Below are 21389 nucleotides of genomic sequence, written 5' to 3'. Positions count from 1 at the left end.
TCCATCTTTAACCTCAGTCTGAGCCTGGAGAGGGGCTGTCACACTCTATAATGCAGCTCAACATTCTTTGATCATCTTACTCACCAGCTTGTTTGTTTACTGCACATTTAATATATAGCTCTGTGCATTGTTACCTGTATATACGAACTTCAGTTGCTTATGTATATAGGAACAGTTTGTGTCTTCCTTTTATATTTTATATTGCCCCTGCTATAAGAACTGTAACACCCACATTTCTCATCCGTGGGATAATAAAGGTTTATTCTATTCTTTTCTATTCTAAAAATACTTTGAAAGTATTTTTCACTCAAACTGGAATAACACAGAGAGAAGCACAGCTGTTCTTTAAGCCATTTTCATTCAGACAAAGTCAATGATGTCACTTGCCAATGAAGACGAGCAGCAGCCCCACTATGACCTGTAACGCGGAGGACAGGGTCAGCAGCATGATGAGGGGGACATAGAAACGATACTGCGGACCCACATAAAGGATGGTCTTCAGCTGAGACGAGTTGGCCATGAGCAAGGCCACGTCCAACATGCTCTGAGCCGCACGCTTCTTAGTGGCGTAGTGATTCATGTCAATCGGTCGGAGTGCTTTTCTAGGCTGGGCCTGTGAGAGGACAGGTTAGGTACGAGAGCAGGAACACAAATGCAAAGTCAAATAACTTTTCACAATGTTTCTCTCTTTAACAGTGTGACGTCTCTGCACACGTGTCCACGCTTTTTTCCACACACGTTTAGTTACCTGTCCCTGGGGTGTGGCATTAAGGACAAAGGTAGGAGTGGCAGAATAACATATGTTGACTCACCTGAGCTAACATGGGCTAACATGCAAAGAGGTGTGGTTTTCTACATACCTACCAACTTATCACATGAAAACATGTATGTGCGGAGAACAATTGAACTGGTCCTGTGTCTGAGCTGATAAATCCAGGTGACCGCCGCCATGTATCTCAGAAATACTGTGAGAAAGTTTCAACCAGCTGAGACATTTACTTAAGTCCAGCTGTGTAGCACAAGGGTGTGAGACGTCACACCGGGGTGCAGCCCTGTCTCAGCCCCAAAGCTATCGTTCAGCTCTCTGTACAGCTGATCAGTGGAACAGACACTGGAGAGGGGTCGTTCCTATTTTCTCTCCCTGTTATCATGGACTTTAATAGCATAATGATGAAGTGACACTGAACTGAATCATTAATCTTTTTGTTTTTTGTGACTTTGTCATTCTGATTGTTCTTCGAGGTTGATGTGATGTCAGGGATTAGTGCTGCATGCTCAAACATCCAAGTAAATCCCAAAAGGTTGGTTGTGTTCACCTGGACGTTCTCAGCAGAGGTGGGACCAAGTCATTGTTTTGCAAGTCTCAAGTAAGTCTCAAGTCTTTATCCTCAAGTCTCAAGTCAAGTCTCAAGTAATGTCAGGCAAGTCAGAGTCGAGTCTCAAGTCAATGGTGTAAAAGTCCGAGTCAAGTCACAAGTCTGAAACTTTGAATTTCAAGTCCTTTCGAGTCTTTAAAAAAAAAAAAAAAAAAAAGCATGTTGCAGTTATGCTAAATGTAAATATTAGACCATGTAATTTTAAAATCTGTGTTTTTCTCAACACATGACAAAATAGTGAACTTAGAAAATATACACAAATTGTGAAATTGCACCTCTTTAAAATGCAGCTCAATTAAACCTAGCTCCAAGAATAATTTTCACCGACAGTTCTGAGATAAGCTGCATGTTATTCTTGGATGCGGTTGTAGGACCAGCTTTAAAATCGCATGACAAAAATATCATACACATTAAAAAAAACTGCATCAACAACGTAGCCTGGACAACATTTGCTAGTTAGATGAAGTCAGCTATCTCATCTTAGCATATTTATATGCATATTTATAATTATACGGTTCTTGGAGTGAGTGCATACACTCATGAAGTTTAGTAACTTCAGGTCACTGCAACAAGCCCAGGTACAGTTTACCGACGGATGGGTACAGGACCTTGAAATGCACCGTGTAGAACGAAAGACCATCGTACGTATCATAAGTTTACCAGTCTCACAAATTGTCGTCATAAATACACATTCGTTAACCGTTTATTAATAGGACCTTTGAGCTCAACGGTAATTAATTAGTAGTGGAAATAATTTCTGGTACCCATCACAGAAATGTAGCAGTGACAATAATATTGTATGCTGTAATCGTACTGGGCAATTAGTGATACAAAAAACCTGTTTTATCCTGTGAATAAAAGTATATGTTTTTGTCAGTGTACCATAATAACAGAAGCGAAACGCAATATTGTGTCAGGACAATTCACTATTTATGCACAATAAACAAAGGAGCATAGCGCGACAATTTCTGTTCAGCGCCAGACTTGCTTGTAACCTATATCACCAATTATGTTATGAAAATGACGCATTAACTACAACAGCAGACTGACCTTTGTGTAAATGCTTGGAGCAGACTAACCTGTGAGCTGGAGGGTTCTGGGACGTTATATTTGATCTTTGAATGGCTGAAATCCAGACCATCTGTCGCGTCTTTGTTACTTCGGAAACATGGCTCGAACAATTTCTCTTCAACGACGTAATCCGATAACAACCGATCTCTTTACCCGTCGGCTTCCCGTGGCTGTCATGCGACCGGCTATTGCAGTTAATAATACAACAGCTTCTTGATATTTTTGTGTTTCTTTTTATCGCTGTGTAATTGATTTCAATTGAAAGCCTGCGTGCGCTAGTACCGCTTGCCACGAGTTCCCAGAATCCTTTGCGGTTCTACCCGTGAATGACGTCACATTTTCAATTTCTATATAATATGCATGTTAAATTTTATATTTGGGGTGAAATATCAAGTCTTTTCAAGTAAACCGGTTCAAGTCCAATTCAAGTCCCAAGTCATTGGTGTAAAAGTCCAAGTGAAGTCACAAGTCTTACAACATTTTTTCAAGTCAAGTCTAAAGTCATAAAATTAATGACTCGAGTCTGACTCGAGTCCAAGTCATGTGACTCGAGTCCACACCTCTGGTTCTCAGTTTTCATCACTGTACAGGTTATCTTTGTTATAGCATAGCCTGCACATGCCTGACGTGGATCTGAGCATTAAGAGAACACATAGTTACTTTCAGCTACTTTAAAGCAGGTTCAGAATGCCCATCGCTAGCTTCACCACATAAATTAATCAGGAATAACAAAAGCCAAAGACATTAAGACGACACACAGCCCCAGCCTTTGTTAAATTTATTGGTAGGATTAAAAGAGACTTCTTAAGATCACATCAAATACCTTAATTTTATTATTGAATCACAGTTCAACATGATCCTTATTTATCTCATGCTGGGCCTTTGGGTTCATCGAAGGTCAAAAATGAGCTGTTTTAGCCTTTTTGATCCACCTTTCTTTTGGCTCCTCAGAAACAGAAATGTAGAACATCATGTGGGTGAGACTAAAGTCCTGCTAGAAAGAAGCTACACCTGGTTCTATGAAAAAGCCCCATGTCTAAATGACCGGTGGGGAGAGAGCCACAGCTTTACTTTTGCTTCAGAAGTTTGGTCAGTTTGCCCCAAGACAGGATAAAAAATTTGTTTTTCCCCACACAAGCTATAATTCCATATACAATTCTGCCGTTACCTTCAGTAACAGCTTCATGATGTGCCGACTCAAACTGGACAAACTTTAGGCATTTCAGCTACGAGCACCGTGGCCCCCGAGGGCAGAGAGGACAAGACAGGCTTGATGCTTACCTCTATGTCGCCCAGTTTATTTAGAGCCATGTCCTCTGCATTAAGCGTGTGCTCTGCCATTCTTCTTCTTCCTGCTGCTGGAGTCTGTGCTGTACTGGCTGCAGAAAGACTCGAGGCTGGAGACAGGATCAAGTCTGGCTGCTCCTCCTGTAGGATTGTTAAGCAACTCCCACTGCATGCCTCTCTGTCACTTTCCAACACTCGTGTCATTCATAATACAAGAACTTTGAGCCCTTTAACTGAAGTATCTCATCTTTCTAAAATGTCTTGTCTTTTAATATCACTGTACACAAATCAACACGAATCAGTGTGCCGGCCTGCCTGCAGCAATGAGAAGAATTATACGTCCTTTACTGAGGTGCTCTGTTGGGTTCACAAGGGATTTTTTTTATCCTTTTGTTCCCATTATGATGGATTCAGAACAGTTTAAAGTTTAAAACCTAAAAACTGTCTATTTCTGTGATTAGAAAAGTTTCAACATTTCACCAAAAGTGAAGAGTTCAGCTGTTTTTAGGTCTCTTTAACCATAATAACATTTCTCTGCTCCTGATTTTAGATTTTTATTTATTAGACTGTGTTCCAATCTCATACTGGGTGTACGAGCTGGACAGACTGGTTTAGCTCCCCTCTGCTTTTGTTTCAGCCAGTGTCTTTGGAAAGGCTCCCCTTGTAAACAGGGTGGATGAGATAGCTGCTCCCTGTCACATGAAGCAGGCTGAGTAGAACTGTGTGAAATAGAGTGGCTGTTGGTCTGAAGGCTGAATATTTGAATCACACCACTGTACATGAGCTTGAAGCCATATATATACATGAGATATAAAACAAGGATAAGTTGAGCTTACGTTTATGTAATAAACCTTTGAACTAGAGCTGGGCGATAGAACGATAACGATATGTATCGTGATATAACTTTTTCTCGATAGAAAAGTTAAACTATCGCGATAGACCTCGCCGCTCTTGTCCTCTTAAAAAAAAAAGAAAAAAAAGAACAGCCAATCCAAATTAAGTAGCCCAGAGCCGAACCAATCACAGCCGCAGCGTCACGTCACGTGTCCCTCCACACATACGACTCGGTTCTGCTTCTATGCCCCAGCTTTGTTTACTTTTTCCCACCGAGGCTTCTAGACTTCTGATTGGCCAACATTTCTGCACGGTTAGGAATCTAGCGCCACCTGCTGCTTTGGCATGTTCATAGCAGCGTTTTCCTTCATTTCTGCCTTTATGTGTGGACGGGATTATTTTTTAAAACGAAAACGGAAAATCTCCGTTTTCAAAAATACCCGTGTACGTGTGGACGTAGCTTCAGTCTCTGACTGGAAGCGCTAATTCGTCATTCGGCTTTTGTCAGACTAAAGTAACTGTTAAAACTGTTTGAAAAGCTCAGCTATACAACAAGGAGAGATTGAGAATTTCCTTTTAGTTCTCAGTTTATTTGATATTGACAAAAGTTAGTCAATTTTGTCTGTTCTTCTGTAAAACAAACTAAGATTTATTTTTAGAATTAATATTTTGTTTCTAAGTGGAATTGACAATTTAGCCTGTTTTGTTTGTTCTATTTTGAAACTTAAACGCTTTAGCGGCTGCCTTTTGTGTAGTTTGCAATATTTGCCTTTATTTATCTGAAAAAGTCTCATGTTCCTTAAGTACATCTACCCTGTTGAACTTATTATGGGAAATAAACATTTAAATAAAAACAAGCTGCTGATTATTTCCCATTTTACTTGTGAGCAACAGCACATTTAAATCTTACAAATATAGTTATTTGGCTTATATCGTGATAGATATCGTTATCGCCTGAAATGAAAAAAAATATCGTGATATGAAAAAATCTTATATCGCCCAGCTCTACTTTGAACTACTGTTAATAATTGTGGCGTGATAAACAATGTTTTCATTTCTGTTTTTTTAACATGTAGTCGAGTGTTTAACAAAATATAGAACAATAAATGTGAATTTCACAGTACTCAGTTACAGATTAGGAGAGTAGATTTCTAATTGAATAGCAGTATATATGACCCAGATACTGATGACCCCTCATTCTTCCATGTTTGTTACTCTCTGAGCACCTAGACTGTGCCCTTGTTCTCTGGGGCGACTTCAGCTTTGGACTAATGAAGACGTGAACAAGCTCAACACAGCAGGAACTCGACTGTCCACAAGTTATACTGTATTTATACTGTACTTTGTTACCCTGTATTTATACATGTGTAATGACGAAGTTGAATCCTAATAATCAGACAGTACATGAGTGATTTTGGTCTTTGCGACGCATGGCGCTTCCTTCACGCCAACTGTAGGGAACATACTCTCTTCCCACTCTGGTCTGGAGTACTTCCCAGCACGGCTGCAGTGAGATGTGATGTGACCACTGAGTGTAAAATGGTCAGTTTCAGTAATCATCATGAAACAAAGAAGCATAGCAACATGTTTAATGTCATCACTGATTTCTCCAAAAAAACGATGTAAAAACTCTCGACTCACCAACAGTGACACTTTCTGTTTCACACAACAACATGTCAGTCATGCTCAGATTAAACAGGGTGTCTGACTGCAGTGACCACACACACGTCTGTCCCTTACACGTCTGTCCCTTACACCTCTGTGAAACACGTCCAAGCTGTGTTGTCTCCGTCTTAACACCACCAGAGCCTCCTCAGTGAATCTGATGAGTGCATCCCTCTGAATGACGTTATGAACTAAGCTGAGACAGAAAGCCTCCAATTCGCCCGATAACCTTCTCCAGTTGATCAGCTAGTGGAGAAAAAAAGAGGAAACAAATAATAAACAATATGTAAGAAACTCTAAATATGAGTGTTAAACTGACTTACGTAACGTGTGCTTCTCTCCTCGGCTCCAGTAGTGAGGCTGCGTTTGAAGCTGCTTCACCTCCTCGCTCACCGACTCAGAAGCTTCTGACACTTCCTTCAGCATTTCCAGCTCCTGACAGACGCACACACCAGAGGACAGAACACGTCACTATGTTCCTGTCCTACGAGCAGTGTCAGTTTATTAGTTACACTGACCTGCTATCAGGCCTGCAAACAGTCCGGACTAAATGAAGGTTCAGACTAACTGTTTCAGAGACGTTTGGTGGGATAGATTCAACACCTCTGTGAAACACGTCCAAGGTATCTGCTGCCACTACAACAACCCTGAATAAGCCATTAGTATGCAAAGCTACACAGCAAAATCTCCAGTGTTAAATTAACACTGGAGAGTGTCTATATGGGTCCACACCTCTGAGTGTTAAATACAACACTGTTGAGTGTTAAATTAACACTTTTGACAGTGTTATAGGGCAGCACGGTGGCACGGTGGTTAGCACTGTTGCCGCACAGCAAGAAGGTCCTGAGTTCAATTCCACCATCAGGCCAAACTCCACTCTTTCTGTGTGGAGTTTGCATGTTCTCCCCGTGTTTGCGTGGGTTCTCTCCGGGTACTCCGGCTTCCTCCCACCGTCCAAAGACATGCAGCTTGTGGGGATAGGTTAATTGGATAATCCAAATTGCCACTAGGTGTGAATGTGCGAGTGAATGTGAGTGTGAATGGTTGTCTGTCCCTATGTGTTAGCCCTGCGACAGACTGGCGACCTGTCCAGGGTGTACCCCGCCTCTCGCCCTATGACAGCTGGGATAGGCTCCAGCGCCCCCCGCGACCCTGAAAAGGATAAGCGGATGGATGGATGGATGGACAGTGTTATGTTTAAAAGTAACCTAGTCAGTTTTGAAGATTAACAATGGCTAACACTGAGCAGTGCTGATTTTCTAACACTGGAATATTTCTAACACCGAGTTATTTTCCAGTGTTAGAAAATCAGCATATAACACTGTCAAAAGTGTTAGCCATTGTTAATCTTCAAAACTGACTAGGTTACTTTTAATAATAATAATGGATTGGATTTATATAGCGCTTTACAAGGCACCCAAAGCGCTTTACAATGCCCCTATTCATTCACACACTGGTGGACGCAAGCTACGGTTGTAGCCACAGCTGCCCTGGGGCAGACTGACAGAAGCGAGGCTGCCATATCGCCCCTCTGGCCAACACCAGTAGGCGGTAGGGTAAAGTGTCTTGCCCAAGGACACAACGACCAGGACAGAGAGCCCAGGGATCGAACCGGCGACCTTCCGGTTACACTTTTAAACATATAACACTGTCAAAAGTGTTAATTTAACGCTCAACAGTGTTGTATTTAACACTCAGAGGTGTGGACCCATATAGACACTCTCCAGTGTTAAATTAACACTGGAGATTTTGCTGTGTAGGACCTGAAGAGGTTTCAGGTCAGACCAGGCTGTACAGCCGCCTGTGTCTGCACACCTTCCCATCAACGTGGCACCAACTGCTGGGTTATAAAAACAGAACGATCAAAACACCATTCAGTTTAAGGAGGAGGAAAATAATTTAGCTACAGAAACAGGTTTTTGTTTCTGGCTGTAAATGTATTATTTTTAACCGTGTCTTCACTTAGATCATCAGTGTCTATAGAAAGAGAACAGCTGGAAGCTAATATCTGAGTCTGTGACCGGAGTTTGGGAAAAGCTTCACGGCAGCCCTCTGACTGACAGCAGGTAGATCCCAGGTACTACTGAGACGAAACAAAAGAGCAGAGTGTGGGCATGAAAAACGAGAACAGACGCTGTGAAATGCAGGAATTCAAACAGTAACAAAACTAAAAGGGGAGTGTATGAGGTGCAGTCACACTCCCAGAATTAAGACAACTCCATTTCCCTTCCCACTGTTGCCAAAGTCCTTGCTCATAGGGCCGGGGTGGGCAACTCCAGGCCTCGAGGGCCGGTGTCCTGCATGTTCTAGATGTGTCCTTGATCCAACACAGCTGATTGAAATGGCTAAATGACCTCCTCAACATGTCCTAAAGTCCTCCAGAGGCCTGATGAACTAATCATGTGATTCAGGTGTGGTGACCCAGGGTGAGATCTAAAGCCTGCAGGACGCCGGCCCTCGAGGACTAACGTTCCCTACTCCTGTCATAGGGGGTCATATGATTGTTGGGTTGCTCGGTCAAGTTCATGGTAAAGAAGTTTGAGTGTGTGCAAATTGCTATCGTAAAAACTGAAGCAGCAAACTTTGTGAAAACTAATATTTGTGGGTTTCTCAAAACATTTGGCCACGTCTGTAAATAAGAAGGTAAATGATTTGCTTTGCTTTCCCTCCACCAAACTCCAAACTTGGTCAACTGAGACTTTCCTCATTTGCTAATATTTAGTCAATGATTTAAGGGCATCCCTAGAATGATTTAATGTGGAAGTCTCTGGAACTGTGGGTGTCCAAATGACACAGGTGTGACTTTAACAGAGTGGGCTTATTTGTGAGTACCGTGTTGCAGGCCAGCAGCAGCTGTTGGACCCTCTGGAAGACTTCTGTCTCTGAGCTGAAGCTGGGGGGGTCTCTGCTGCAGTAAACTCTCAGGTCTGTCTCATAAACATGGCTGAAGGTGGCCATCAGTTGCTGGAGGTCAGACGCTGCTACACGCAGTGAGCTTGGAGAGAAGGCGGGAGGACTCTGGGCCTCGCTGTTCAGGAATACACACTGAGGGGACGAAGCAAACGGCATGCTTTACCACCATGACAGTCGCACATGTCAAACAAGATGTTTGAGCTTTCTGTTGGTGCTTTAATAAAACAGTTTCCCTTTTTTTCCCTTGTCAGACCTTTGACTGCAGCTGCTCCAGTGCTGATTGCGTCGCCTGTAGAAGGGCAACAATATCTCCATTTTCTTCTCTGTTTGGCTTATAAGATGACTTTGTGTTCTTCCACAGAGCCCTATGAGGTACAGAAAAGAAGTCAGAGAGGCTTCTCACCTACAAACCAAATCAGAAAGAGTTGGGACAGTTTGGAAAACAAATTTAAAAAAAAGGAAAGTAGTGATTTCTAAATTTCCTTTGACTCGTGTTTCATTGCAGAGAATATGAACACAAAATATTTCATGTTTTGTCCTTTTCTGTCATTCAGACCTGCAACACATTCCAAAAAAGGTTGGGACAGGAGCAATTTAGGACTCGTAATCACGTAAATTGGTTAAATATTGATCTGATTGGAAACAGGTGACGTCTAAGCAGCATCTGAGAAAGGTCTAGTCCTTTCTTGGAGTCTCTAGGGGCAAAGATGGGCCGAGGAGAAGCAGTTTGCAACAAATACGAGACAAAATGTTTAAAGACAATGTTCCTCAAAGAAAGATAGGAAGAGATTTGGATATTTCACCTTCAACAGTGCATAATAGAATTAAAGGATTCAAGGAATCTGGAGGAATTTCAGTGCATAAAGGACAAGGGCGCAAGCGCAAGCTGAACAACCGCTCCGCTCCGATCCCTCACTGCATCAAGAACCGTCATTCATCCATAAGCGATATCACCGCATGGGCTCAGGACCGCTTTGGAAAACCTTTGTCAAGTACCACAGTATGTAGTTACATCCACAAATGGCAGTTAAAACTGTACTGAGCCAAAGGGAAGCCGTGTGTTAACAGAAGTGCCGTGGACTTCTCTGGGCTCACAGGCATCTGGGATGAACCACGTCACAGTGGAAACGTACACTGTGATCACATCAATAATTTCATATCAATTGGGTGGCAGTAGCTCAGGCGGTAGAGCAGGTCATCTACTGATCGGAAGGTTGATGGTTCAATTCCTGGCTTCCCCTAGTCTGCGTGCCAAATATCCTTGGGCAAGATACTAACCCCAAATTGCTCTCCGATGCATCCATCAGCGTGTGAATGTTAGTTAGAAAGCACTCAGAAAATGTGCTTGTGTGAATACACAAGTTGTTTGCAGCACTTTGATTGCTCAGAAGAGTAGAAAAGAACCAGTCCGTTCACCATCAATCACTGTTTTTTGGGAGAAATGGATGCTGTGTGCTCCGGACCAAAGAACAAAGTTACAAAGTGCTGACAGGTCTCCAGTCCAGAATGTGTGGTGACAACAAAGACCCCGTACTGTTGCCCAGCTTAAGACTTGTTTGCAGGAAGAAATGGGAAAAAATGACACCTGAATCACTTCATCGCTCGGTGTCCTCAGTCTCTAAACGTCTTTTAAGTGACAACATTACAAAGCAGTACATGCTTTACTGTTCCAACTGCTTTTGAAATGTGTCGGAAGAACCAAAACTGGAATATGTGTTTATTTTGAAAACAACAATAAAATTCATGAAGAACACATTAAATAATGTGCTGTTGTACTGTTTTCAATATAATACAGGTCAAAGATCATTTAACGAAGCACTGTTTCAGTTTGATTTTACTTTAACACACATCCCAACTTCTTCTGATTTGTGGTTGTACAACAGCACACAATGAATTCGATTAGGATTCACCAAGCATCCATGAACGAGTCTTTCAGCAATGTGTGTAAGAAGAGATCATCAGACAGCAAACATACTTGATGTGTGTAGGCCAAGGGTCAAATGCAGGACTTAGCGTCTGTGTGAGGTGCGGCAGATTCTCAGCACCAAAGAACTCCTTCAGCAGCAGCTCTCCATCAGCTGTGTGCCCAGCAGACTTCACGCAGCCTGGGACGAAAGCTAAAAGCTGCTCCAGAAACTGAAGTTGCCGCCGCGGACTTGCATCACCCTTCAGAGATTAAACACAGAACCATGGATGTGTGATTACTGTTTGTGTTTATTGTGATACTGCATGTCTGTATGTGTGAATCAATAACATCACTAATTGAATACAAACTCTCACCCTAATCAGGTCCACATCAGATGCTCGGCATAGCAAAAGTTCCTGCCCAAGAACAGCCATATCTGCTTGGACATAAACCACCACAGTTAGTGTCAAGCAGCAAAAACATCTGGTGGACTCTGTGCACAGCTACGTTACCTTTAGTCAGAACATCAGGCTCCTTGGATCTCACTGACATCGGCTTTGAACTGGTGAAGCTTGGGCTGATACTGTGAAGTGAACACACGGCCGAGTTCATAATGATGAACAGATTATTTGTGGTACAGGAGCAGAGCTTCTCCTACCTGCTGCAGATCCACGCTAGTATGTCCGTGCGGTGCTGTGAGGGGGCGCACAGCAGCTGCAGCATACTGTCTGCTTCCTGCAGGTACAGACCTTCAACCAAGGGGCAGGACGCAGCCTCAACACACACACACACGCACACACACACGACAACAGAGTCACATCAAGGCAAAGGAAAAGAGTCATGACCAAAGGCACAGCGGATCTGTGGCTCCAGCAGTACTGTTTCTATTCGACCGCATGAGGCAGCAGTCAAAAGACCAAGAAGAAAGGACGCAGCAGGAAAATCACTGTAAAAATATTCATGTAGAACAAGTCCAACATTGTACCGAAGCCAAATCAGCTACACAGTCCCTTAGAACAGCGGTTCCCAACCTTTTTCGCGCCACAGACCGGTTTATTTATGCCCGACAATATTTTCATGGACCGGCCTTTAAAGTGTCGCGGATAAATACAACAAAATAAAACTAGTACCGGTACCGAAAAAAAGAAAATGTATTCATAACACACATGAAAAGACCAAGGAAAACCGAGTAAACGATAAAAACGATGACAAAATAATGCTGAAAACCGATAAAAACTATACATTTCACACCTGAGCCTCAACTCTCGCGGCCCGGTACCAAACGACTCACGGACCGATACCGGTCCGAGACCCGGGGGTTGGGGACCGCCGCCTTAGAAAACATCACTAATCATTTCAGTGCATTAATGAGCCGCTCACGTTCAAACAAATCACAGAGCAGCGTTTAATGCTATGTGAGCACAACTATGACTTTATTTAGTTAATATTGTATTTAATGTTTACCTCCAATGAAGAATATACATGACGAGCAAGTTGTTTCTCTATCAGAGCACCCGCCATTATCCAAACCGACCTCGGGTTCTTCTTCGTGGGTTTTATTGGCGGTTGTCAAACAGCGACCGTGTGCATTACCGCCATCCTTCGGCGTGACGTGAGGACCAGAGGAAAGCCACTCAGGAATGTCGGCTGATGTTTACACGGGGTGCTGTTCCTGACAGTCCTCAAGGGATTTATGTCTCTTACCAAAGTCAAACTAGACATCTTTTCTTTGATATTTTATCCTATAAATCAATACGCTGTTAATCCAGCTGCCCTCGGAGAAAGAAAACAAAAATCAAAGGCTATCAGATAAATTAGTCTGTCTGAGAAAATGCAATATAGCCTGATATCGTTCATTTCTTCAGTTCTTTTACAGTATATCAATAAGATCCACTTTAACTTTCACTTTACTGGGGCTTTGCATCAGTCACTTTTTCCCAACTTCATATTTCTGACAGCGTCATCAAACATGTTCTGTGGTTTCATCTTCTCCACAACTGCATTTCCCCTCACGGTGGGTTCTTATCATAAATAATGTGCCAAAACGTTATTACCTGCCTGTTTTCACAGTGGGTAGTTGTTGGTAGGACTGCGTGAGCAGGGCAACAGAAGCTTTGACCTTTGGGGTCCCTGTATGGGCCTACAAAATTATTCTGGATGGGTTTTCTAAAACCTGCCGTGGTCCGGTTCCTTAATAACATTTCTTTTAGTCAAGTCATATCATGAAAGCAACAATAGCCTGAAATGTCCAAATGAATGGCCCACCATGGTATTATAGGAAAAACCATAAATCCTTTGACTGAAAACAAACGCTGTTGTCACAGTGATGTACACTGTCTTGTTGGTATATATGTATCAGTCTAATAAACTAAACTATTCTGGTATTCTAAACAGTACCCGAAAGTAGACTGCTTGGTCGAGTTAACCTCCTAAACTATCTAGAACACATGGTGAAAACCTGAAATTAAGACAGAGAAGACTAGAGGAGAGACATGATCATTACTGATTACTGATGACAGATTTAGATATATTTTCATAAACCATTCATTTGCCACATCAATAAACAGCATGGCAGGGCAAAATATTTTTTCTAAGATGGCAACCTTTAAAAAGTGAAAGGAGACAGAAAGACAGGTGAGAAAGAATAAAACTTAATTGACTTTTTGTTGGCATTTTACACACAGTACTGGTACAGAATCTAGAAAATGTGGGAAAATACTGGCAAAATCAGCTGATCACTGATCAGTTTCATGATTGAAGTAGAAACAGGAGAGGGAGGGGAGAGAATGAGAGAAGAAGAGGCAGTTGTGCAGCAAAGACAGAATAACTCCAGCTTTGTGTCTTTTTCATTGTAGCTGAAGTCCGGGACAAACTGTGTTCCTTTTCACCTTAATACGAAAAACGCGCAATATTTTCTCTGAATACGAGACCATTCCGTTTTTTACGGGACGGTTGGAAACTCTAATAACTAACCTTATAAATAAAATAAGATAAAACAAGTTCAACATCAATAACATCAGAGCACCCGCCCAGCAGTATATAAACTCCACAAAATATGAATAAAAACAGACAGGAATATTATTCCAGATTAAATAAACTTTAAAAAAAAAACAAACTTTAACTTTAAATATTTTGCTCTTCATAAAAATATATCCTGTCAAAATTATGCAAGTTAGAAATATGAACATGCTGCCAAAACCCCCCAGAAAAAATAAATGAAAGCATATACAAGGTTGGAGCCGCATGTAGATGGAGCTGAGGCATTGCTTCAGGAACTAATAAACTGTGCGGGCCATTCAGTGTCGTACTTTGCCTTGAGTGTATCATTACACTGCAGCTCCATCTGAATCTGCACAGGTGCAGTTCAGCAAAGTCCGCTGACTTGGTTCAACATTACTTGGCAACAGGGAAAGTGAGGCAGGTTGCACTGGTACATTTGTGACAGCTTCACTTGAAATGCCTTCACCGCATCATACATGTCCATGAACTGACAGATTTCCTCGATGAGCTCAAAAACTCTATTGAGAACTTTTCCCCAACTCAGCCAACGGACCTCTGTATGATGAGGAATGTCAGCAAACTCTGAATCTATTAAATTAAATTAAATTAAATTAAATTAAATTAAATTAAATTAAATTAAATTAAATTAAATTAACCAATTTAATACTTCAGTGTAGAAAACTGAGCATAATGGAAATCTTTTGATAAATTTGTCAAAATAAAATTACATTAGAAAATACAAAATAAAGTATAAATAAGTATTTGTACATTACTGGCAGTAATAAATGGTGGTTAGCACTGTTGCCTCACAGCAAGAAGGTCCTGAGTTCAATACCACCACCAGGGTCTTTCTGTGTGGAGTTTGCATGGGTTCTCACCCACAGTCCAAAGACATACAGGCTGTATCCCAATTCAGGGTCTGCAGCCTTAAAGGCCCCGGACACCAAGAACCAACGCACCGACCCCTGAGGGCATCAGCCACTGGCAGGGAGTATGGTGAGGGGAGATAAGCCTCTCCTGCACACTGGTGACACCCCTGCACCCCAAGGCCCTACTTGTGTGGGCTGGGGGATGGGGGGGGGAATAGACCACTGACCTTAGTAGGCACCCCCAACACCCACCAAGGCAACGGGGCCCAGGCCCATCCAGACTGGGGCCTATGGCAGCAGCACCGCCAAGCCCCACAGGACCCAGGGCAGCCCACCTGACCCCACCGCAGAGGAAACTGTACCCACTCCAACATTCAATCATCTCCCAGACTACACAAGACTATAGACACCCAGGTTGATTTTATTCTCCACCTCTCATATGTCTCTCCCCCACCTGCAGAGTGGACTTCTGCAAGGAAACCAATGGATTAAGCTGGTTTTAAAACTCTGGTTACAGTTTCTTAACAAGAATGATTGGAATGAAGAGGCCAGGATCTTAAGATGATGCGCTTATGATCTTGATTTTTTACCCAATAAGTTAGATGTGAGATAGAAAAACTGGGCAGGACAAGGCTTAACGGCATACTGTATGTTTTATGATAAGGGAAATCTTAGGGACTTCCAGTCAGTTAAGCAAGACTGATTTTTTTTTTCAGGTTTCTCCAAATCCCGCATCATTTACATAACTTTATACCCAAGAGAACAAATCTTTTCTTTCTTCCTGTTCTGAATAGATTTGTTGAGGCATACCATGTGGATCCTGGTCTCAAAGTGATTTCTAGACTGTACAAGGGTTTACAGGAGGTTAGGAATTTGAATACAATTTACATCAAACAAAAATGGGAAAGAATCTCTAGCTCTAATATATGGAGATGTTTTGGCTGGAAGAGTCTTTGCCAATTTTTTATTAAACCTGCACAAAGTAAACATTATTCCAACTCCTCCAGCAGCTGGAGAAACTGTGGGGCCCAAGGAGTAAAGCACCGCCACTTGTTTTGGTCCTGTCCATTGATAAACACTTTTTGGGTTTCGATTCATTCTGAGTTACAGACTATTCTTAGTATGCAGCTTCCCTTTAACTGGGATGAACTCTTGTTTGGATGTTTATACTCAGTATTGTGGATAAAGTGATCAAGCTATTATATGGCATTTTGAGTGTGGCTGCCCGAAAGACTATCACTAAGAAATGGCTAAGTGTAAAAATTCTGTCACTAAATGACTGGTATGAGGTTGTCTATGGTTGTTTAAAATGGAAAAAATTACATTCTCTAACAGATTTCAATATGACACATTTGTTGTGATTTGGGACAAATGGAAACATTACCTTTTTGCTCTCACAGTGACCTTTGTATTGTAAGCAATACAAGGTCAGGAATAATACACCGTTGGTAAGCACACACAGAAAGTGGCAACTAAAAAAAAATCTTTATTTATATAGCTCCAAATCACAAAAACAGTCACCTCAAGGTGCTTTATATTGTACAGTAGATCGTACAATAATAGATACAGAGAAAAACCCAACAGTCATATGACCCCCTATGAGCAAGCACTTTGGCAACAGTGGGAAGGAAAAACTCCCTTTTAACAGGAAGAAACCTCCGGCAGAACCAGGCTCAGGGAGGGGCGGGGCCATCTGCTGCGACCGGTTGGGGTGAGAGAAGGAAGACAGGATAAAGACATGCTGTGGAAGAGAGACAGAGATTCATAACAAGCACGATTCAATGCAGAGAGGTCTATTAACACTCCCTCTGGCGCAACACTGCAGTTGTCTTTTACTCGCGAGGACGGTCATAGAGCGCTCTTCCCCGCAGCCTCCTCATCATCCCAGAACCACCTCATTTCTTCAGCTATGGGATCTTCTGCTTGCTGGGCCGGGTTTATTTCCATTTCTCCTGCTGGGATCTCTGCTCTGTTATTGACCCAGGGTCGTTCTACTTGAGGTGGAGAACACGGAGAATTTCTTAAGTCAAGAGGCCGCGCAGCAGACCAATTTGAAGCCAGTGGACCATCGGGTGAATTGCTTCAAAATTTTCACTGTACTTGTACTCTGGATATTGCTCCATGTCATTTACTAAAAGATGTTATGACACTGTGGGTATGAGTTTGCTGTCTATTGTCCATAGCAGTCTTCAGTCTGGGTGTGTCCCTGCTGACTTTAAACATGCTGTGGTGGAACCTATTCTACAGCTCCAGACCTTTCTAGATAAAAATGGCATTAGTGAAGTATTTCAGTCATGTTTTAAAGCCCACCACAGCACTGAAACTGCTTTTTTAAAAGGTTTTAATGACCTTTTCACTTTTGCTGACTTGGGAGATTCTGCCATTTTAATACTATTAGACCTCAGTGCTGCCTTTGATACCGTAGATCATAGGATTCTTATCTCTCGGCTTGAACACTGTCGGAGTCAAAGCGACTGCATTGGAGTGGTTTAAATCTTATCTGTCCAACCAAAGCTTTTCTGTTAGACTGGGCGATATACAGGGAGTGCAGAATTATTAGGCTCGAAAGCCTACTACCAATTTAGCATTTTAGGTGATGTGCATCTCTGTAATGAGAAGGGGTGTGGTCTAATGACATCAACACCCTACATCAGGTGTGCATAATTATTAGGCAACGTCCTTTCCTTTGGCAAAATGGGTCAAAAGAAGGACTTGACAGGCTCAGAAAAGTCAAAAATAGTGAGATATCTTGCAGAGGGATGCAGCAGTCTCAAAACTGCAAAGCTTCTGAAACGTGATCATCGAACAATCAAGCGTTTCATTCAAAATAGTCAACAGGGTCGCAAGAAGCGTGTGGAAAAACCAAGGCGCAAAATAACTGCCCATGAACTGAGAAAAGTCAAGCGTGCAGCTGCCAAGATGCAACTTGCCACCAGTTTGGCCATATTTCAGAGCTGCAACATCACTGGAGTGCCCAAAAGCACAAGGTGTGCAATACTCAGAGACATGGCCAAGGTAAGAAAGGCTGAAAGACGACCACCACTGAACAAGACACACAAGCTGAAACGTCAAGACTGGGCCAAGAAATATCTCAAGACTGATTTTTCTAAGGTTTTATGGACTGATGAAATGAGAGTGAGTCTTGATGGGCCAGATGGATGGGCCTGTGGCTGGATTGGTAAAGGGCAGAGAGCTCCAGTCCGACTCAGACGCCAGCAAGGTGGAGGTGGAGTACTGGTTTGGGCTGGTATCATCAAAGATGAGCTTGTGGGGCCTTTTCGGGTTGAGGATGGAGTCAAGCTCAACTCCCAGTCCTACTGCCAGTTTCTGGAAGACACCTTCTTCAAGCAGTGGTACAGGAAGAAGTCTGCATCCTTCAAGAAAAACATGATTTTCATGCAGGACAATGCTCCATCACACGCGTCCAAGTACTCCACAGCGTGGCTGGCAAGAAAGGGTATAAAAGAAGAAAAACTAATGACATGGCCTCCTTGTTCACCTGATCTGAACCCCATTGAGAACCTGTGGTCCATCATCAAATGTGAGATTTACAAGGAGGGAAAACAGTACACCTCTCTGAACAGTGTCTGGGAGGCTGTGGTTGCTGCTGCACGCAATGTTGATGGTGAACAGATCAAAACACTGACAGAATCCATGGATGGCAGGCTTTTGAGTGTCCTTGCAAAGAAAGGTGGCTATATTGGTCGCTGATTTGTTTTTGTTTTGTTTTTGAATGTCAGAAATGTATATTTGTGAATGTGGAGATGTTATATTGGTTTCACTGGTAAAAATAAATAATTGAAATGGGTATATATTTGTTTTTTGTTAAGTTGCCTAATAATTATGCACAGTAATAGTCACCTGCACACACAGATATCCCCCTAAAATAGCTAAAACTAAAAACTACTTCCAAAAACATTCAGCTTTGATATTAATGAGTTTTTTGGGTTCATTGAGAACATGGTTGTTGTTCAATAATAACATTATTCCTCAAAAATACAACTTGCCTAATAATTCTGCACTCCCTGTATAATCCTCAAAAACCTCACTCGCTTGTGGGGTCCCCTAGGGGTCCATTCTTGGCCCAGTTCTCTTTTCAATTTATATGCTCCCTATGGGTTCAGTTTTTTTAAAAAAAAATATGGCATCTCATTTCATTGTTATGCAGACGACTCACAGATTTAGCTGCCACTGAAATGTACATCTTTGAATCCTCTGAAGGGTTTGCTAGATGTCCAGGAGCAAAATTCAGAGTTTTAGTTGTTTTCTAGGTGCCCCATCTTCTTCTTCATCATCATCCTCCTCCCTTGGTCTCCTCCTTGAACCTCCCGGTACTGGGCTGGGGGGCAGTGGCACAGGGGCATCCTGAACATTGTCTCCGCCATCATCATCGTCATTCCCATCATTGTTGTTGCTATCAGTGTCACTGTGGTCGCTGTCACTGTCAGGACCACTCTCAGGGTCACTTTCGTTGTCGCTCTCATCCTCCTCATCATCCCAGAACCAGTTCTCCATTTCTTCAGCAATGGGATCTTCTGCTTGCTGGGCCGGGTGTATTTCAATTTCTCCTGCTGGGATTTCTTCTCTGTTATGGACCCAGGGTCCTTCTACTTGAGGTGGATTTATTTCTATCCCCGCTACTGGAACATCAGCCTGTTCCTCCTCTTCGTTATCAGCCTCTTGATCATTGTCCTGAACTCTGTCCTCCTCCTCATCATTTCGTTGCACTTGATGAATAACTTGGCCCAGAACACGGAGGTTTTGCTCAGTTAAGAGGCCGCTCAACACACCGTACTCAAGCCAGCGGACCATCGGCCGAATCGCTTCAAAATCCGGACGCTGTTGCAGTTCCAAAATCAGTTCATCGACGGGTACCCCTACAACAACAAACAGGGAAATATATTATTGTTATCATTCATATGATGAGAAAACTGTCCACAAATTCCAATTTATGCAAAATAACTACTTAGGGAACATACAAATATACGCCCACTAAACTTATTACAGTGTGATTGTTCCTTCAAGTAAAAAAGGCTTCAGTCGATGAGCAGCAACGTGTAAATGTCCTCATGTCAGTTTTCCTCAGCCCTCACTCACAGTTGTAATGCACTATTAAATTCAATTATTAGGATTTTGTTATAATTAAGTGCAAAGTCTAAATCATTTTTACAAAGAGACATGTGTATTCCCAGTGCACCAGGAAATACACAGTACCACACAGATGTTTTCAGGGCTCAGAGCAGCCTCTGGGCTTTGTGTGACTGAGGCCTTAAAACTTCAGAAACTTTCATGTGTAGTAACAAACTGTCAGATAATCCACGAGAAAAACTGCAAAGAGAGACCACACTCTTGTCACACCCCTGAAAACACGGGGGAAAGAATCACGAAAGTGATATTTCGTTGTCTCTCATGCAGTAGTTTACAGCGGTCCCTCGTTTATCGCGGGAGTTATGTTCTAAAAATAACCCGCGACAGGTGAAATCAGAAGTAGCCAGCTTTATTTTTTACAATTATTATAGATGTTTTAAGGCTGGAAAACCTCTCACTACACACTTTATACACTTTTCTCAGACAGGCACGAACATTTTCAAACCTTTGTAGAAACATAAGTCCAGTAGGGGAGACCGGGGATAGTTGTAACGTGGGTCAGTTGTAACACTTCCAATTTCTCCAATCAGGGCTAAGTTTCAAATGATGTGATTCATCCTGTGCATGCCCAATTCAGTTCTGCTATCACATGTGAAAAATCAGCACATTTTGTCAAACACAGACAATTTAACACGAAAAAAAGTAATTTGTATGCCAAAAAGTAAGTTTTTCTACTTTATTTCAATTTCTAATAGCATTATCTGCTTTTAAGTTAAACTCATCAAACTTAAATTGTGTTATTTGTATGTCTATGGGGATATATTCTGTGTAGGTCTTTAGTGCTAATGTTTTAGCCGTTGGCTGTAATGTTAGCTAGTTCATGGCTATAGGAGTCTGGGTTATTTGTAACAATAACGCAGATGTTACAACTTACCACACTATTACTTTAACTTATATTAAACAAGTTGGGGCAACGACATCAGCAGAGAGAGGTTCACTGGTCACATTTGTATATGCGGTTAATGCCATTGGCAACACAATTCCTCCACTGTTTGTGTTCCCACACACACATTATGCAGACCACTGTGCAAAAGTATGGAGCAAAAGTAATGTACCGAGTAGTGTAACAAATGATTTACTCCATCACAATTTTGCTCAATAACGTATTAATCTCAGTGGCTAAATCTCCAAGTCCTTCCCTGTCTTATTAAACTTTTGTTTAAGAAAGAAGACACATTTTCCTAAAAATTGTTTGTAACTTTGCTTCATAGTTCATGCTTCATACTATTCTGACTGGCTGCATCACCACCTGGTACGGCAGCTGTAATGCTCTGGACCACAAAGCTCTGCAGAGGGTGGTGAGGACAGCACAGCCATGCA

The 21389-nt window shown here is 42.2% G+C and overlaps 2 protein-coding genes across 2 annotated transcripts; both read right to left on the bottom strand.

Annotated features, from left to right (window-relative positions):
- Positions 1-379: 379 nt before the first annotated feature.
- Positions 380-4823, bottom strand: LOC146550978 (ninjurin-1). Its single transcript, XM_085260446.1, has 2 exons — positions 3729-4823; positions 380-613 (listed from the first exon to the last, which is right to left on the bottom strand). Exons 1-2 carry the CDS (start codon positions 3936-3938, stop codon positions 380-382), a joined length of 444 nt encoding a protein of 147 aa, XP_085116572.1. The 5' UTR covers positions 3939-4823.
- Positions 4824-6140: 1317 nt separating this feature from the next.
- Positions 6141-12615, bottom strand: haus7 (HAUS augmin-like complex, subunit 7). Its single transcript, XM_085260751.1, has 9 exons — positions 12517-12615; positions 11711-11826; positions 11565-11635; positions 11427-11488; positions 11122-11312; positions 9400-9511; positions 9066-9278; positions 6557-6668; positions 6141-6479 (listed from the first exon to the last, which is right to left on the bottom strand). Exons 1-9 carry the CDS (start codon positions 12571-12573, stop codon positions 6418-6420), a joined length of 996 nt encoding a protein of 331 aa, XP_085116877.1. The 5' UTR covers positions 12574-12615; the 3' UTR covers positions 6141-6417.
- Positions 12616-21389: the final 8774 nt, after the last annotated feature.

Source organism: Mchenga conophoros, linkage group LG20 (genome assembly GCF_057382185.1).
Source record: "Mchenga conophoros isolate Kocher_MC1m ecotype Shallow Benthic linkage group LG20, M_conophoros_male_GT1.1, whole genome shotgun sequence".
Taxonomy (NCBI): Eukaryota; Metazoa; Chordata; class Actinopteri; order Cichliformes; family Cichlidae; genus Mchenga; species Mchenga conophoros.
The sequence above is the reverse complement of the archived record's forward strand: the minus strand, read 5'-3'. Positions and strand labels throughout refer to the sequence as shown.